A 19,377-nucleotide genomic window follows, 5' to 3' on the forward strand; every position below is an offset into this window, starting at 1 on the left:
TATTATTTGCTTCCTTTTGGTCTATAAAAGCGGTATTAAACCGCAAACATTTATTATATTGCAGCTTACCAATTCTTAGATGCAATGGCTACTTTAGTTTTCTTTTTTCATCTGGCCAGTACATCTGTTGTTTTTCAACAGAAAAGCTCTCTTGCAGTTTCAGGAATGAGACAGACCATTTACCACTGACAGGCGTGCTTACAATGATCCGCTTTTATTTATTTATTTATGTAAAGCTTGTGTCCCAAAAGGAAAATAAATAGCTATAACAGTTTATAAAGTATTAGCTGGAGTTCAGCTTCAATTTGTTACAGTATTTAAATCTGCTAGTACATCTAACACTCCCAACTCCCAGACTGGCAATGCTGCTTTACAAACCTGCCCCCTGTGCTCCTTCATCCAGAGTGGTGTCTGTATAATACAGGAGGTGTGTTACTGGCCAGATCTCCAGGGTAAAACAGACGGGGGGGGGGGGGGCCTAAAAAAAGAGAACTAATGCAGCCACCACATTTAATGATTGTTAAGCTGCAATATATAAATTTTTTTGTTTTGGGTTTAGTATCAACACCCCCTCTATGTTATGGAGAGGAGGAGAGAGGGAGGTGTTCTATAGTTCTAACACAATTTCTCTTCTAGGGTGTTAATGATGCTCCTCCATTGATACAGTACAGTGAGTAAGCATTGTCATTCTCAGGACAGGAAATGTGTTTGTGGCAGAATTACCCGGTGAAAATAAGAAAAAAATCTAGAAAAAAAAAAGAAAAATAAACCAGACTCATCTATTGACTGTCAAAGGGTTTGTTCAACTTTACAGAAAAAGTGTAAAGGTGACCTAACACCCCCTCTCCACCCCCCCCCCCTCCACCGGTCCCCAGCAGCAATCGTCAGCTGTCAGGGCTCCCGCAGCCGCTGAAATTTATCCACTTGACACCGAATCACATGCAGTACATGTACATCATTTGTCTTTAAAGCGGAGTTCCACTCACTCTGTAAAAAAATAAAAGTCAGAAGCTACAAAAACTGTAGCTGCTAACTTTTAAAAAATAGCCACTTACCTGTCCCACGATCCCCCCGTTGCACCCGCTGCAGCCCATTTCTCCGGCCGTCCTGTATTCCAGGCGCTGGCATCTTCATTGTGGGCACCCGGCTGTGACAGCTTGCGGCCTCACAGCCGGGTGCCCACTGCGCATGCGCGAGTAGCACTGCACTTCCTGAATGGCCCCGTCGTCTTCCGGGACCTGTCACGTGTCCCACAAGACTTCAGGGAGGGAGGGTAGGAGGACAACTTCTGTTTCCGATCACCTAGGAGATCGTAGCGGAAGTGAGAGCGGGTACCTGTCAAATTTTGGTACCCCCCCGCTCCCCAAAGGTGCCAATCCTTAATGGGGAGCGGGGGACCAATCTTTAAAGAGGAACTTCCCCTTTTCGGTGGAACTCTGCTTTAGGTGGTTGTATCAGGATGATGTCTGCAGCTGCAAATCATTTTTTAAGCTGGCAACTGGATTGCATTAATAAAGGCCTGGATTGTTTCTTAGATACACAGAATATAACTGGATACTAACATTTATAGGTAAAGTTGATCCAGGGAATATCCAACTGTCTCTGGGATCAGGAAGGAATTTTGTTTCCCTGCAGGAGCAAATTGGATCATACTTTTCTGGGTTTTTTTGCCTTCCTCTGGATCAACTGTGGGTGTAGGATTATAACTTTTTTTTTTTTTATGGTTGAACTGGATGGACTTTTGTCTTTTTTCAGACAGACTAACTATATAACTATGTAACTGGCTTGTATGTAAAAGTCATCTGTGTGGCTAACTAGTCGCTGGATGGCTTTTTTAGGTGGCAGGAGGGGTGACACCCCCTTCTTGCCACCCAGTGATGTCTCTCTGAAGCTCTACCATCCCACCAGTGAGCCCAGAGTGAAACCATAGAGAACGCTTAAGACTGAAAGGTCCCTGATGATAAGGAAACCGGAAGCAAAAGCATTTTCATCTCTTCTGGTTTCCTGGAAGTAAACAACGCCATTTTTAAATAGGGAAACTATCTGAACACAATGATCTTGCTGTGATCAGATGCTTTTAAGGCAGAGGAGAGATCGAGGGTCTAATAGACCCCGGATTTCTCCATAAAGAGTACCTGCCACCGCCTGTTGCCGTTACAAGGGATGTTCCTTGTGACAGCAACAAAATTGATTTAAAAATTTAAAAAAACAGTGTAAAGATAAAAATAAATATATATTTTTTTTTAATTTGAAGCACCTCCCCTTACCCTTTGTCACAATGACAAAAGCACGCATAGATCTTACACGCACACATACATTTGGATCACACCACACATGTGAGGTGTCACTGGGTGGTGAGAGCTATAATTCTATCACCAGTCCTCCTCTGTAATCCTAAATTGGTAACCTATAAAGGCTTTTAAAGCGTAGCCTATAGCAAAGTAGTTTGTCGCCATTCTACAAGCATTCACAATTTTAAAGTGTGACATGTTAGGTATGTATTTACTCAGCATAACACCATCATTTATATCTTACCAACAATTTAGTAATATATTGTGTTTGTGTGCATTAAAAAATTCATTAAAGTGTATTTTTACAAAAAAAATTGCATTCCAAAAACTGCTGTACAAATACCTGGTGACTTAAAAATTTGCAAAGCCCACCATTTTATTCTCCAGAGCCTATGCTAAAAAATATATAATGTTTGTGGGTTCTAAGTAATTTTTTTGCAAAAAAATACTGATTTTTACTTGTAAACAAAAAGTGCCAGAAAAATGCCTGGTCTTCAAGTGGATATTACAGTTTGTTGTTCAGGTGTGAAAGCTGCGGCCACTAGAGGGAGCAGGTGCCCCGTTCTAGGTACATATTGGGCAGCACATGGCATGTATCATCTTGGGCCTACACATAGATCTCTGCTTATTTGCTTTATCTTTGTCTGTTACATCTACTTATAAAGTACTAATAGTGGTTACAAAACACAACCCCATTACAGTATTAGAGATGCTACCATTGTTTCTGGAGAGGCAACTTTCATTTGAGGCTTGTGCCTTCGAAACAAATGCTGAGACTGGACAGTTTAAAAATAAACCTATCATAAGGGAAACATAGGAACCTGAAAGTCTTTAGTTTCCAAATTTTCTTGATTCATTGACCTGGAGCAAGTATGAAGTTGTCCTGATCAGCATTTTTTGGTCATCTGAGTCACCATCCCTTTCACAAGGTCATAAAAAGGGTGGAAATTTCATGTAGTCACCATGGCAGTATGGACAAGCTGAAAATTCAGGCAGGTGTAATATGCCACTGGGGTTTGTGAGAAAAGTCCATACTTTATTCAGCCTTTCATTAACCATACAAAATAAAAGCAGTAGTGTAGCAAACTCGAATATAAACATTTGTACCTACAAGTTTACAAGATGTCCACATCATCGCTAGCTGATGACATCACCGAGCATGTGCAGTGACAGTCAGTGTGCAATAGATGTAGAGCATGGTGCCAAAATGATGACTCCTGTGCAAATGCACAAGAGTGACATCATCACGTCCTGGCCATTCAAACGGCCAGAGAGTTTGAACTCGGAAGGAAGACTGGGTGAAGATGGGAGCTCCAGCAGTAGTGACAGCACAGCGCCGGAGGGCTCCATTTAAAAGGTATGTCTGCCATATTGAGCTAGTATGCGTTGCAGGTTATGGCACAACACTGCAGAGGGCAATTTAAAACAGAAAGGTGGTAGACTTTACTACCGCTTTAATATCCTTTTTGAATGAAGTTGGTTGATGATGATGACTTCAATTCAATTTGTATTGCATTATGACCAAATTTAATACCATTTTCTATCCTCTTGTAGCAGGTTCACCGTTTAACCAGGAAATCCGTGTGGAAGCATCAAAACTACTTATCCAGAAATGGTAACGGGATGCCATTCAACGTGATTCCTTCCTATCAAAAACAGAAATATGAGAAAACTCAACTAAGCAATGGCATCAATGGCTTGAACCAAGACTTCATTAAAACCCACGATGGGCCACCTTGTTTTGAAAGTAGCAGCAGCACAGCGCAATGGTTCCAGCGCAGCAAGTCACTGTTGTGTCTACCAACACTGACCTCATTCCCCTCATGTGAATCCTTTCCCTTCAGTGAGCCCCCTCAGTTTTACAGGAATGAGACCCAAACATTTCAGATGCCGGTGTGGCGAAGCAGCCCGCGGATCAACATTGACGACCTGGAAGGGGCTCAAGAAACAGATGTAGATACAGGAATGAAGCTTTCCAGCTCAGACCTGTCTGTCTTGTCGGCCTATTCACCTCTGGATGGCTTATCCAGTGACTTAGAACCTTCTCTACCTTCACATGGAGAGGATGGACCAGAAGCAAGACATAAGCTCTGTGAGCTTTCATATGAATCTTTTCACTCTGTTTCTGAAAAGTCTTCCAGTTCTTTGATATCTTCAGTTTTCCCTAGTATCTCCAGCTCTACTTCCCTGACAGAGTTCAAGAAAGACAATGGCAGCCATTGCCGGAATGATGTGGAGAACAGCAACCACAGGACAGAGACTGCCGCAACAGAGGAGGAAGAGTTTTATATCTGATCCAAGACAAGCCTGGTCATAGTACCATAAACTGTATTACTGTCCTAATTACATTGTAGATAATCCTAGGAATGATTAGCTCATTTCATATATCATAGAAGAAAGCATTATTTTCTTGTTCTTCAATGAAAGATATTGATTGTTTTATACATAGAATGCAAATTAAGATTTCACATGTTAAAGAGTTCTATTTTCTGCACAGAAAACTTGTGTGTATCGGTGGCAGTGTGAAGCATGGATCAGGAACTGAATGGTGTGTAGACTGCTCACTGGACAACTTAAAGGCTTATGCAATATAGCACATAGGAGACAACAAACCACAGCAATAAGTAACTCTGGGTGGGTGCATTTTGTTCCTGTAGAAAATCAGGTTTTTAAAGTTGCAAATTTACATTAAAGCCCAATCCAAGGAATTTTGAACATCCTCCCTTGCAGTAAGGCTGCACCCACTCTGCAAGAGCTAACTGCTCTTTCAATCTAGGAGAGGGAAAAAGCATTTTAACATACCTGATACCCCCCGGAAGATGGCTCTTATGCAAAGGAAATAAGAGTTTAGGTACATGATGGCAGAATTATACATTGTTTTACCCCCTTCACCACTAAAGTATTCAGTCCCGCCTCACTTTTTTCAAATTTGTTATTGTTTGTTATTTGTTAATTTTTTTATTTTTAATGAACACTCAGTACCCCATAATGACAAAGTGAAAACAGAATTTTAGAAATGTTTGCAAATTTATGAAAAAGGAAACACTGAAATATCACATTGGCATAAGTATTCAGACCCTTTGCAACAACACTTTAAATTTATCTCAGGTGCCTCTCATTTCTCTTGATTGTTGCTGAGATGTTTCTACACCTTGATTGGAGTCCACCTGTGGTAAATTAAATTTATTGGATATGATTTTGAAAGGCACACACCTCTCTATATAAGGCCTCACAGGTGACAATGCATACTGGAACAAAGCCATGAGGTTAAAGGAGCTGCCTGCTGAGCTCAGAGACAGGATTATTGCCAGGCACAGATTTGGGGAGTACTACAAAAATTCCTGCTGCACTAAAGGTTCCAAAGCACAGCGGCCTCCATAATTCTCATATGGAAGAAGTTTGACACAACCAAGACTCTTCCAAGAGCTAGTCCCCCAGCCAAACTGAGCAATCAAGGGAGAAGGGCCTTAGTAATAAAGGTGACCAAGAATCCGATTGTCATTCTGACTGAGCTCCAGAGATCCTGTGTGGGACACAGTTCCAGAAGGACAACCATCACTGCAGTCCTCCACCGATCTGGGCTTTATAGTAGAGTGGCTAGACGGGTGCCTCTCCTCAGTGAAAAACACATTAAAGCCTGCTTGGAGTTTGCAGAAAAGATGTAGAAACATCTCAGCAAGGGCTCATTCACACTTGATGTTTTACCAACTCTTGCCAAACGCGTTGGTCCGGCGTTTGCGGAGCGTTTTTTAACGCCCGGCAAATGCTCAGCAAACGCCCCATGCGCGGTTCAGCGGCTGTTGCTAGGCGTTTCCTGAGCATTAAAAACACCCCACAAACGCCTATAATGAAGTTTGAATGGTGTTACCGCTCCGCAAACACCCTGCAACCACACCGCAAATGCCGACCGGGCGTTTGTGGAGTGGCACCATAAAGTAGAATAGGAGGCTTCAACGCCTCCTGACTTGACCAGAGGGGTCCGTTTTGCCGCGACGCTAACGCTCCCGTTAGAACAGCACTATGTGCTGCAATGTGCAGAATTGTCCGAGGCGTTTGGGAAGCGGTAAAAATGCTTCCCAAACGCCTTTCTGCCACCTGCACACAACGCTAGAGAAACGAGAGGCACTTGAGCTAAATTTCAGGTGTTTTGCAAAGGGTTTGAATATAATGTGATATTTGAGTTTTTCATTTTTCATAAATTTGCAAACATTTCCAAAATTCTGTTTCCACTTTGTCATTATGGGGTACTGCGTGTAGATTTAAAAAAATTTTTTTTAACAACTGTAGTATCAGGCTGAAACATAAAATTTAAAAAAGTGAAGGGGTCTGAATATTTTCAGAATGCACTATTCATGAGAAATTTTATACACTCATTAGCAAGAGATTGAAGACAGAACTGTCTGGGACTTCTTCTTGAAAGTGGAAAACCTGTTCTGTGACAGAATTGGCAATCTATTGTGATGCACCACAGCATTGATCTTAAAGGGTAGGAGTCAGTCCAGTCTTAGATATAGGTGAGTCATTTAGATTGAGTCAGTACTTGGCTTTTGATGTCTTCAGTACTCCGAACAGCAAGATCTCACCTTGGAATTTTGGGGGAGATGGAAGCTCCTGACGTTGCATTTTCCATATTATAAATTTTAAAAAATCTAAATCCCAGTAATCCCGGCCACAGAAATAATGGAGGTTTATTTCTCCTGCATACCAAATACTGAAAGGTAAATTTTTTGGATTGAACTCTTTTTTTTTTCCATCCAGACTTGGATTGCCAAGCTATAGAACCTATTTCATTCTCTTCCTCAATTTAGCTGATGGTACATTGCACCCCTTTAATGCGAAAGGTTTGATACCTTTTTTTTTCATAATTAAAGAGGTTAGCATTTGATTATTCTGAGATAATCCAGCATCCTTAAAAGATTTAGTTCTGTAATAATGAGAACACTCAATGTTCACACATCTTCGATATTGTACAGCAACTGTGGCAAAAGATGCTTGAAGCTGTTGCATCATTATAAATCAGATCTGTGCTATCCTAAATCTGTGTAAAGTTCTCCACACATGTTATGCTCTGACTGTCCAATCTTCTTTAGATCTACCAACAACATTCTCAACCAGGGTTCCTCCACGGGTTGCAAAGGACTCCTAGAGCTGTGTCTGATTGACCTCCCATCAGATGGTGCCTGCATAGTTCTAAGTCCACACCACTTGATAGAGCCAACAGCATGACACCAGTGATATTTTTAACTGTCTGTAAGTGTGGCATTCTGATCACCACTGTAAAGGGCATTCTTCCCACTGGCCACCAGTGCAAGAGGCATTTTCCCAATAAAACCCAAATTAATCTAAGCAAGGGTTCCATGGGTCCTGAAAATTATTTCAAGGGTTCCTCTGGGATAAAAAGTTTGAGAAAAGCTGATATTGTACAACGGACTTCCTGACTGGATGAAAGTTGACTGGATAATTTTGGTAAGTCTAAGTCTTCATATTAACATACAGTCAGGTCCATAAATATTGGGACATCGACACAATTCTAACATTTTTGGCTCTATACACCACCGCAATGGATTTGAAATGAAATGAACAAGATGTGCTTTAACTGCAGACTGTCAGCTTTAATTTGAGGGTATTTACATTCAAATCAGGTGAACGGTGTAGGAATTACAACAGTTTGCATATGTGCCTCCCACTTGTTAAGGGACCAAAAGTAATGGGACAATTGGCTTCTCAGCTGTTCCATGGCCAGGTGTGTGATATTCCCTCATTATCCCAATTACAATGAGCAGATAAAAGGTCCAGAGTTCATTTCAAGTGTGCTGTTTGCATTTGGAATCTGTTGCTGTCAACTCTCAAGATGAGATCCAAAGAGCTGTCACTATCAGTGAAGCAAGCCATCATTAGGCTGAAAAAACAAAACAAACCCATCAGAGAGATAGCAAAAACATTAGGCGTGGCCAAAACAACTGTTTGGAACATTCTTAAAAAGAAGGAACGCAGCGGTGAGCTCAGCGACACCAAAAGACCCGGAAGACCACGGAAAACAACTGTGGTGGATGACTGAAGAATTCTTTCCCTGCTGAAGAAAACACCCTTCACAACAGTTGGCCAGATCAAGAACACTCTCCAGGAGGTAGGTGTATGTGTGTCAAAGTCAACAATCAAGAGAAGACTTCACCAGAGTGAATACAGAGGGTTCACCACAAGATGTAAACCATTGGTGAGCCTCAAAAACAGGAAGGCCAGATTAGAGTTTGCCAAACGACATCTAAAAAAGCCTTCACAGTTCTGGAACAACATCCTATGAACAGATGAGACCGAGATCAACTTGTACCAGAGTGATGGGAAGAGAAGAGTATGGAGAAGGAAAGGAACTGCTTATGATCCTAAGCATACCACCTCATCAGTGAAGCATGGTGGTGGTAGTGTCATGGCGTGTGCATGTATGGCTGCCAATGGAACTGGTTCTCTTGTATTTATTGATGATGTGACTGCTGACAAAAGCAGCAGGATGAATTCTGAAGTGTTTTGGGCAATATTATCTGCTCATATTCAGCCAAATGCTTCACAACTCATTGGACGCCGCTTCACAGTGCAGATGGACAATGACCCAAAGCATACTGCAAAAGCAACCAAAGAGTTTTTTAAGGGAAAGAAGTGGAATGTTATGCAATGGCCAAGTCAACCACCTGACCTGAATCCGATTGAGCATGCATTTCACTTGCTGAAGACAAAACAAAAGGGAAAATGCCCCAAGAACAAGCAGGAACTGAAGACAGTTGCAGTAGAGGCCTGGCAGAGCATCACCAGGGATGAAACCCAGCGTCTGGTGATGTCTATGCGTTCCAGACTTCAGGCTGTAATTGACTGCAAAGGATTTGCAACCAAGTATTAAAAAGTGAAAGTTTGATTTATGATTATTATTCTGTCCCATTACTTTTGGTCCCTTAACAAGTGGGAGGCACATATGCAAACTGTTGTAATTCCTACACCGTTCACCTGATTTGAATGTAAATACCCTCAAATTAAAGCTGGCAGTCTGCAGTTAAAGCACATCTTGTTCGTTTCATTTCAAATCCATTGTGGTGGTGTATAGAGCCAAAAATGTTAGACTTGTGTCGATGTCCCAATATTTATGGACCTGACTGTAGTTTTGACAAATCTAAAGGAGATGATACAAAGATTGTACAGTTAGACTGTAATATGCAGGGTGCGCTTTGGGCATATGAGTCTTTTATAGGGAAGACATTTTTGGGAGGGTTTTCAATTACGTATGCATTGAGTTCCTAATCTCCCAACCTTGGCTATCTGTATATCAGACTGTGTGTTTAAAACCTTTGCTGAATGGCCATTAAGGTAACTGAAGAAGCCACTAAAAGCTGGCACTGTTTTCAGTCTTCTGCAGCTGACAAGCAAATCTACATTGAAGAGAGGTGTGGTAATGAAGAGATATTGTGCAGTATTACCAAGCACACTCACAAGCAAATTTGAGCAAATATGGCTGCTCCCACATACATAGCTTTTCTTTACTTAAATAGTTTGAAATGGCATTCTGAATGCAGTGAAGACACCTTGTGATGCTTGTATGTAGTTGTGTATAGTGTTATCATGCCCTTGAAGCCTGTAAATCCAGGATACCCTGATACATTTGCAGGAAAAGCTTAGGACTTGTTCCTCTTCCCCAAATACCTATTCATTGGTCAAGTGATGAACAGCCTCCGTATGCTGTAGGACAGGGTTGTCCAACCTGCGACCCACAGGCCACATGTGGCCCAAGGCAGCTATGAATGCGGCCCAACACAAAATCACAAACGTATTTAAGAATTTTGCTTTTTTGGAATTTTTCTGTAAAAATGCATTTACACTTAGTGAACACATGTGGGAAAAGTAAAATTTGTCCGTTTCTCTTTACTTGACTTTTATAAGTTTTATCTTCCCAATGAAAAATATACCTCTCTTTACAATAATGCCTTCTTTGGCAGCACCTATATTTGTATAAATGTTCAAGGATGAAGCACATGAAGGGCAAAATTAGAACCAAACTATCTGATGAGCACTTTGAGGATTAGTTGAGAATTGCTACTGCATCCATCCAACCATATATTGATGTGTTATTATCAAAAACATTGTCAAATATCACACTAGTTTTATGTTGCCCTCTTTTACTTTAAGTTTAATTACTCAGATAAGTACACTATCTATATCAGTGATTGTTAACTTGGGATCTGCCTGACTTTTTCAGCTCATCAGCTATCCTTATTATTTATGTGTGGCCCAAAACAATTCTTCTTCTTCCAATGTGGCCCAGGAAAGTCACAAGGTTGGACACACCTGCAATAAGGTGTGCAGGTGGGGGGATGTGAGCCTCATATTTGTTTGAAACACTGAGATTTGCATGTGCTTTGGGTAATTGGGGATCCCAGGATGCTGGAAGCACTTGGTGACAGTATGTGCAGGTAGCTAAGGGGACCTGCATTACTTCATTCTATGTTAGGAGAGAAAAAGTCTAATGAAAAAGTGACTCTGCTAAGTTAAATATTATCAAGACAAAGGGTTCCTGCAATAGAAAAGTATTTTAATCTCTGGAGGCCTATGTCTCCTATCTTCCACTAGAGAGGTGACCATAAAAGCTCCTCTACTGCAGAGACCTCTCAACCGTATTATGTTTTTAACCTGACAGGGTCACTTTGAATAAAAAAAAAAAGGGATACAACATACAAGTACATTCACATATACAGTATACAGGCGTACCTTGGTTTACAAATTTAATTCGTTCTGCAGGATTTTTTCATATTGCGAAAAATTAGTAAACCGAAACGCAGTTTCCCATAGGAATGCATTGAAAACCAATTAATCTGTTCAAAACTCTTTATAAATTGTACTTTAAAGGCATAAATACTGTACAGGGACATGATTAAAAATTAATTCGTAAATGCATTGAAAACCAATTAATCCATTCCAGAGGTCAGAAAAAAGTCAAAATAAGTTTTATTTGTTCAAAACTCTTTATAAAGTGCACTTTAACCTCCCTAGCGGTATGATTATTTCAGATTTTTGGTGCTGAAAGCGGTACCATTTTTTTGCATGGAAATATGTAGTTTTTTTTTTGTAGGCTGTAATTTTTAGGAATAACTCACTGAAATCTGTCCGAACAAGAGTCTATTAAACATCCCGGGTATGATAACATTTGAAACATGAAATCATAAATTATAATTTAATAAATAATCATAAAAAATAATAATATAATAATAATACATTTAATTCAATAATATAATCAAACCGAAAACACTGAAATTTGAAATAGAGCGCCAAGTTCGTACATTGCTGAGCAAAGTCGCAGAATTGTTTTCAGTGTCTGATGACGAATTTCCAACGAATCATTATCACTCAATTCTGCAAGTGGGTCTGATTTACTATCGCTGTTCTCTAGCTGATCTAAACCCGCTTTTGACCTAAAGGGGCACTTTTTGGACGCGACGGACGTTTTTCAGTTTCCAGGCAGAAAGAACAGACAAAATGCAGGCAGGGCACAGGCCAAAGCACTAGTGACAAAATGTATGTGAAATGTGTTGAACCAGCAATGTTTTACTATGAAAAATTTGTTTTGAAAAAAATGACATTTTTTAAAATTTTCAAATTTCCCGCCGCCGGCGGCGCCCGTACGTTCCGACGTCACAGGGACCGGAACACAGGAGGCGGATGCCAGCATCGGCCGGAGGAGATGGCCGGGGACGCTGCAAGGGACACATCGCGGGAGCGAAGGACAAGGTAAGCTCTGCAGGGACTCCCTATGCAGCGCCGCATGGTAAGCCCGAGTGTAGCTCGGGGTTACCGCTTTTGGTACTGACATTTTACCCCGAGCTACGCTCGGGAATACCGCTAGGGAGGTTAAAGGCATAAAGGGACGTGAGTAAAAAAAAATTTGTAAATGCATTGAAAACCAATTAATCCATTCCGGAGGTCAGAAAAAAGTCAAAAAAGTCTTATCTGTTCAAAACTCTTTATAAAATGCACTTTAAAGGCATAGTACTGTATAGGGACACGATTTAAAAAAAAATTGTAAATGCATTGAAAACCAATTAATCTTTTTGTATTGCGAAAAAAAATCGTAAACCGAGCCATAATTTTCAATGGATTTTTATTCGTAAACCGAACATTACGCTAACCGAGACGTTCGTAAACCAAGGTATGCCTGTATATGTATACATTTCAAATATGCCTCACACAAGAGGGATATGCAGGCTGTTATTTCTGGTCTCTTCTGAAAGTGCTTGTTACCTGACTATCACTGACCTGGCACAAGTGCAGAGATAAGGAACGTTTTGCTGCATGCTGATTCGGGGTCTCTGACTGAGAACTTGTAAAGTCAGAAAAAGCCAAGCAGTTAACGTTTTCAGCAGAATGTCAGCTCACTACCAAACCCCAGTCCCACTACTAAGCCCTTTCAAGGTATGGTGCCTTCATTAGTAAAAGTATTTAAACTGTATGTAAAGTAGCTAACACTATGTAAATACTAAAATACCATTGTGTGAAAATGACTAAAGGTATACTTTTATTTTGTACGAGGGGCATTTAAGTCAAACCTAGACTACTGACTTTATATAAAAAAAGGTCAAATTTCAAGGAGTGGAAACTGCATTTATTTGTCAACATACTCCCCTGCTACATTTATACACTTATCCTAGTGTTTAAATAATGCTTGGAGAGCTTCAGCATACAAAGATTTGCAAGTATGCCTAAAACATTGTATGGCAGCCTGTTTCACTTCATCATCATTGTGTTCACCGTTCCCACAGAAAGATCTGTCTCTTGTGCAATTTAGGTTATGCGTTGATTATCCAGGATCAGGTGTTCCAAGCGCTGAATGTTCACAGGAATGACTGCTGTGGACTGGGAACCACCATGGCCGGGATCATTACTGACGGACGGACGTCCATCTTTGAAATGTTTACACTATTCAAATGTATTACTGCGGCTGGGCATCTCATCACCGTACTGTGCTTGAAGTCTTCTGTAGATATCCGTGGGTTTTACACCTTCGTTCACAAGAAACTTCATCACCACATGCTGTTCCATGCATGCACTAACACTGTTTTCTGCCATCTTGATTAACGGTCTCTGGACTGGCCTGCAACATTTACGCTGCCTATCAGTAATAGGACACACTTGTCGCTTACTACTGCGTGTAGCCACGCTAGCATCTTTTTTTTACCTGTACAATTAAAAGTCTCAGTTTGATTTGAATGCCCCTCGTAGTAACACTGTACAGTGAAGCTCTGTAGCTGATTTTGCAATCGAGTGAACTATATATCCATAGATTCTTGGGGGTTCATAATATGCAATGAGAAACTGGAGAGACCAAAATTTTACTAATAAACTCTTAAACCGAAAACTGTAAATTGTTCTTTCTTTAATTGAATTTGGTTTGTTGTAATATTGAAATGAGTAAAGTAAAATTCTGTAATTATTAAAGTACATCTAAACCAGGGGTCCTTAAGCTTCTTCTTTTACAGACCCCTAATGGATTGCCCAGAAGGTCATTATCACCAGTTCTAATTTTAGGTACCAGTATAACTGCAAAAATTGTCAAAAGCTTGGTTTGACTTTACATATGGAAAGCTAGGAAGAGAACAAAAGACAGAATGTTATTAGAATTTTATCATATATATTTATATAAAACACCAAATACACAAACTAGTTACAGTTTGTGAGATTTTGCTGATGTTTTGTTTTATGCAATTAATACATGCTATTGAGGTACAGTTACTGACATGTTATTCACCTGTCATTTCTCTGCTTTGATTTGAGGTTCAATATTGCAGAAAATACTTGTTAGGAATATCTCTAGTGGGTTCAAAAGGTGATATTTGAAGAGCCAGATTTAGATCATGCAGAGACATAGGAGGTTGTACAGTAGCCACATAAAATACCAGGATTTGAAAAAAGATCACTATGGCTGAGATTTGTATCTTGATGGTACTCAAGGCCAATATAAATTCGATTGTAAAAAGGTTAGGATTCATCACACAAAGTATTTCTTTGCACCAGTCAAAGAAAGGCTTCTATGTGCAACAATTTCGAGTCGTACATTTCCTAGCTTTTAAAAATGTGGGAATTACTGACTCAGAGAGACCCCTGTCTCTCAAGAACTGGGATTCGACAACTCTGCCATTAAAGCCAGCATCTGTGAAGCAGGTTGATCTGGAACACCATAGGGTGTGTGCCAAAAGCGTGATTAGTACCACATCAATCTGGGCCATATCAGTGCTGTGAGTATCATCCAAATGCTCTCTATTTAAATCCTTCAGAGTAGATGAGGAAGGCATTGCAGGGAACAAAAAGCATAGGCCACCTGAACTGATCCCATGGAGTTACCAGAGCATCTACTACTTTCACCAGAGGATCTCTGAATGTGGAGACAACCTGTCCAGTTTATTATTGAATTTGAAAGTCATGAGGAGGTCCACATCCTGCATCCCCTACCTGTGGCACAGATACTGAAACTCTTCTGGGTTTAGGGTCTATTCCTACAGGTTTATACCCTGTCACCTAAAGTAGTTTTGTTCACACCTAGAATGAGAATGACAGTCAAGGCTGGAACGCTGAGCTATGCACATACTGGAACCCTTTCCACCTCTTGCCACTTCCAGACTTCTGGTTCTTCTGTGATGGTAGAATATACACCGCAGCTAAGGTTTTGTCCAACTGGATCCAAATCGGTTGACCCTCCAGTCAGGGTGTCCAGCTTTGCAGGAACAGCTAAATCTCTTGTAAATGCAGAATATACTGTCCTGCCTCTCAGGATGGTTTCCATTATGATGATTGTCTGACCCCATGTTGATGAGGACAAGGACTTTTTCCCCACAACCCTGTGCTGTGGTTGTGGGGGTCCGGGGCTTGGTGCCTGGAAGCCCCCTTTAACAAGGTAGGTTTCAGTATATGGGTTCCAGTGACATAGTTCACACCAGCACAGTGTGTTCCAGTGCTTTTCAGTTCCAGAAAAAAAAGTACATTTTCCTGCACAGAACTGTACTGGAATGCAGTCCACATCGCATACGATTTCCTCCACTGCTCCAAAGCTGTCATTTGTCTGCAGTGCTGCATCATGACAAACACATGTTTGATATAAACCCTTGGCTTGGCACAGTTAATAATTATGATTTATTCTGCCCGGACACTTATTATACAGGTAAGGTCCCCTCACTATTTTCCTCTTTGTAAGGCCCCTATGCCTTTTTTAACCCTGTAGCTGAAACCCATTGTCTGTCCCCCTCCTGGATCTAGTGTCTTTGACTACTCCAAAGTAGATCCCCCCCCCCCAAAAAAAAAACCTTTACACCCGACGAAGGCTCCTACTGTCTGACAGCTCCGCCATAACTAAGGGATGGGGTCCACCCAATGATGTCACCTGGTTGATGACATCACAAGGGGTGGGGCTCACCCGGTGATGTCATCAGGTGGCCCTACCCCTTGGTTGTTTAAAATGGAACTTCACTCTCTCAATCAACATGAACTATTTTTAATATTTATGCTGCTAACATTAGTAAATAGAGTAAAAAGTTTATCATATTTACTTGTTTTAAACTTTTTTTTACATTTCTTAAGTTACTTCTTGGTTTCTATGCCTAGGTAAATGATGTCATACATCCCAGCAGTCTTCAGGAGGGGAGGAAGGGTTCTCAGCTCAGTCTGTGCTTGAGCTAAGGGCAGATGGATTCTAGGAAGTAATTGATACATGAACCCTCTGCACTTACTCAAGATGGCCACTGCCAGAATGCTAGGAGAATGTTTTTCAAAATGATTTCTCAGCAAAATAAAGCATGAAGACATGGATGGATGGGATGGATTGGAGAGTTTGCTTTGAATATTAAACATGAATTAAATAGCATTTTTGGTTTGTGGTGCTCAGATGCAGTGCAGTTCTACTTTAAGAACTGTAAGACAGCGAAGCTGTCAGATGGCAGGAGCCTTTTTTGGGTGCGGAGCTCTTTTTTTTTTCTCTGGAACGGCAGCTAACGTTCAACGTGATTGACATTGAGGGACATTTATTTTTTGTGGTTCTTTTTTTGTTTTTTAATAAAGGACTTGTCAAAAACTGTTGTGTTTTTGCTCGCTTTTTACACTTTTTTGGTGAATGAGCATGGGGTATGTTACTATGTACCCCATACTCATTCACATAGCGGTGGACCGGGATCTGGGGGCCCCCTTGTTAAAGGGGGCTTCCAGATTATGATAAGCCCCAACCTGCAGACCCCCAAAACCACAGCCCAAGGTTGTGGTGAAGAGGACCTCGGCCCCATTAACATGTGGACAAGATACTTTGAGGGGAGCCCCTCTACCCCAAAGCATCCCCCTACCTATGTTGAGGGCATGTGGCCTGGTATGGTATGGTTTCCTGACCTGCCAGGCTGCATGCTTGAAAAAAGGTCTGGTATGGCTTGGGGGAGGACCATGCCGGGTTTTTTTACATTTTGGCATTGGGTTCCGCATAAAATCCATAACAAATCCGAAGGGCCTGGTATGGATAGGGAGAGGACCCCACACTTTTTCTTTTCTTTATTTTTTATTGACAATATACTTTTGTTTATATTCATTGAGTCATCGGTGAGATATTAGGATGCAACAGAAAACCAAAATAAAGTAATTAGTTATGGACTCAACCAGGGTCTGGTGGGTTTTTGTGTGAACTCATTTATTTAAATAATAAAAATAGGAAGGCTGATGGTCAAAGAACACATACATGACTCCTTTATTCTAAACAAAGTCATCTGAAAAACATATTTCAAAACAAAATACACACAACACCCCACAGGTCTCCATTGTGCCCCCTTGATGGTTTTTGGGGGATAACTTTAAAGCATATATACATCAAATTTTCTCCATATTTGCCAGCAATTCTTTGCACATAAGGTTCAGTCTTAAAATGACTTTTTGTAGAGTGGTCAAGGAAAAGTTCCTCTTGTCAACTGAGTGCCACTTTGACCTAAGGATATATTGCATCAGCGGTGATATATGTCCCACACAGAATGGCGATAAGGTGTAGTCCAGAGGAGGATGTCCTATATTTGCTTGCAATAAGTACCTCCCTCACTATGTGTATAGCCAGATAGGTCCCTTGCGGGGTAACCATCAATTCCCAGATAGAAAGATAGACCTGATGTAGTCCAGAGGAGGAAAAAAGTATCATAACACAGGTGTATAAATAGTGGTATTTTCACCTCCCTCTGGTACCCAGAAGGCCAAGGGCACCATCCAGGGGAGGATTCAAATGTAAATAACCTCCCTCATACATCAAGAAAGGTCTGGCTCCTACACAAACCAAGTAGGCATATCGTTTTGGAACAAAGAGGAAACTATTTAAAGGCATATTGTTGAGCAAGTCCCAAAGCATGGACAGTTCAAATTGTCAAGGCAAAGCAAAGGTAGAGTTGTTGGTACTTATAGTGTCAAGATCAATGTCCCTAGGAGACCTGGAGGTGTGGCATGGGCCTTTTCCTGACCAGTTTTGCTGGTACAACTGGCTGCCTCAGAGGTAGGCTCAAATCTGTTCAAGTTTGCCACTATCGACTGGGCCCTAAAATGACTGACTAATCCCAACCGCGCGTGTGCAGTGACGTCACGCGCATGAGCAGTATGGCCTGCATAGAAGAAATGCAGTGCATGTAAACAAGATACTCCAGATGCCATCTAGTGGATGCTATTGTAACTGAATTTAAAGGAGATCAAAATACCGAGCAACAGTAAACACAGCACTGGTAATATGTATACATAGAACCTAAATTATCTGGAGGATATATATATTATTACACAGAAAAAGGACGCGACACCTGGCTTCCTGGCCCTCTCAACGACCAGCTATTCTTCACACAGAATTCAGATCGGTCAATAAATATTTGACCGATTTTAATGCAAATCGTTCTGAAAATTTGGAATTCATTAGAAATGAATAAATTAAACTAAATAAAACAAAACTAAACAAATCTACAAAATGAAATTAGTAACATAAAAAATTTATCCCAAAAACGTTTTCTGTTTTGCAAATGTCTCGTAGTAAGGGAGATGAGGTACGGAGTGGTAAACAAACCCTATTCTGTGATGCAGTAAAGCAGTACATGATGGGGTATGAAGTGACCTGGAAGGTCACATGATAATACAGGAAGTCAGGCCTCAGAATGCATTTTTTTTACATTTTAAACAGAGAGGTGGAAACTGAAAGCTGCCATGGGTGAGGCAAGTGAGAGATAAGCACACTGGGATAGTTTGGCAGAAAAGACATTAGAAAAGGCTTCTATTTATAAAAAAAAAAGTGAAATTCTGCCCAAAAAGGTGAACTTAGCCTCTAAGCAGTATGCAGAAGTTTTGAATGACGAAAAAAATAATTTAAGAAAACAGCTAGCTAAATTTCAAAAACTTTCTCAATAGACAAAAATGTCCTTCCTCCTACCGAAAAACTGGAGCACTCTGGGAGTCTGAGAGGATATAACTGGCCAGTGGCTTTTTTGATTGCTAGTATCCAAATCCTCCTGAAGACGGCAATAGAAGCCAATTGTATCAGAAACCCTATTGCTCCTGTGTCCCTAAGGCAGGCCATAGACAGTGCAAAGTTCTTTCCTGTTCACAGGGGAATCCCTCCCTCCGAGCCAGTGTGTTCTCCAGGCCAGGAAGTTGTAGCGGTGGGGGAAGCCGTCACTTTCAAGAGAAGACAATGATTATTACTAGCTGCTATAACAGTCACAAGCGATAATCGCATGTAAAACCCATCAGGCTGGTTGTACCCAAGTTGATCAATTAATCAACTTGGGTACATTCAGCCTGCCCATACATGGTTGAAATCTTGGCCGGTCCCTGCTAAACCAGCCGAGATTCAATCCCTCTATGGCCGGCTTTACTAAACGTTAAATAAATCACCTCACTATTGCAACCTGCAGCTGCTGTGATTTTCTGGAACTAAACAAAATGTCATTTGGGTGTGTTCTATATATTTCGTGTATATACTGAATGACAGCCTCAGAAATGTAATTTGCTGCCTATATTCTCTTAGTCCACGAGTTCACGTTTATGAATGCTTTATCTCCTGCCGCTGACGGCTTTC

General features: G+C 40.9%; 1 protein-coding gene across 1 annotated transcript in view; it reads left to right on the forward strand.

Moving 5' to 3' along the window:
• Positions 1-5,271, forward strand: part of FAM124A (family with sequence similarity 124 member A) — a 103,674-nt gene extending 98,403 nt beyond the window's left edge. Inside the window, exon 4 of the mRNA XM_089680356.1 lies at positions 3,846-5,271. Within this exon, the coding sequence (XP_089536482.1) occupies positions 3,846-4,586 (741 nt within the window). The 3' untranslated portion in view covers positions 4,587-5,271. The remainder of the gene's footprint in view (positions 1-3,845) is intronic.
• Positions 5,272-19,377: the final 14,106 nt, after the last annotated feature.

This window comes from Staurois parvus, unplaced genomic scaffold (assembly GCF_062004578.1).
Source record: "Staurois parvus isolate SC_StPar_1 unplaced genomic scaffold, SC_StPar_1.0 ptg000242l, whole genome shotgun sequence".
NCBI lineage: Eukaryota > Metazoa > Chordata > Amphibia > Anura > Ranidae > Staurois > Staurois parvus.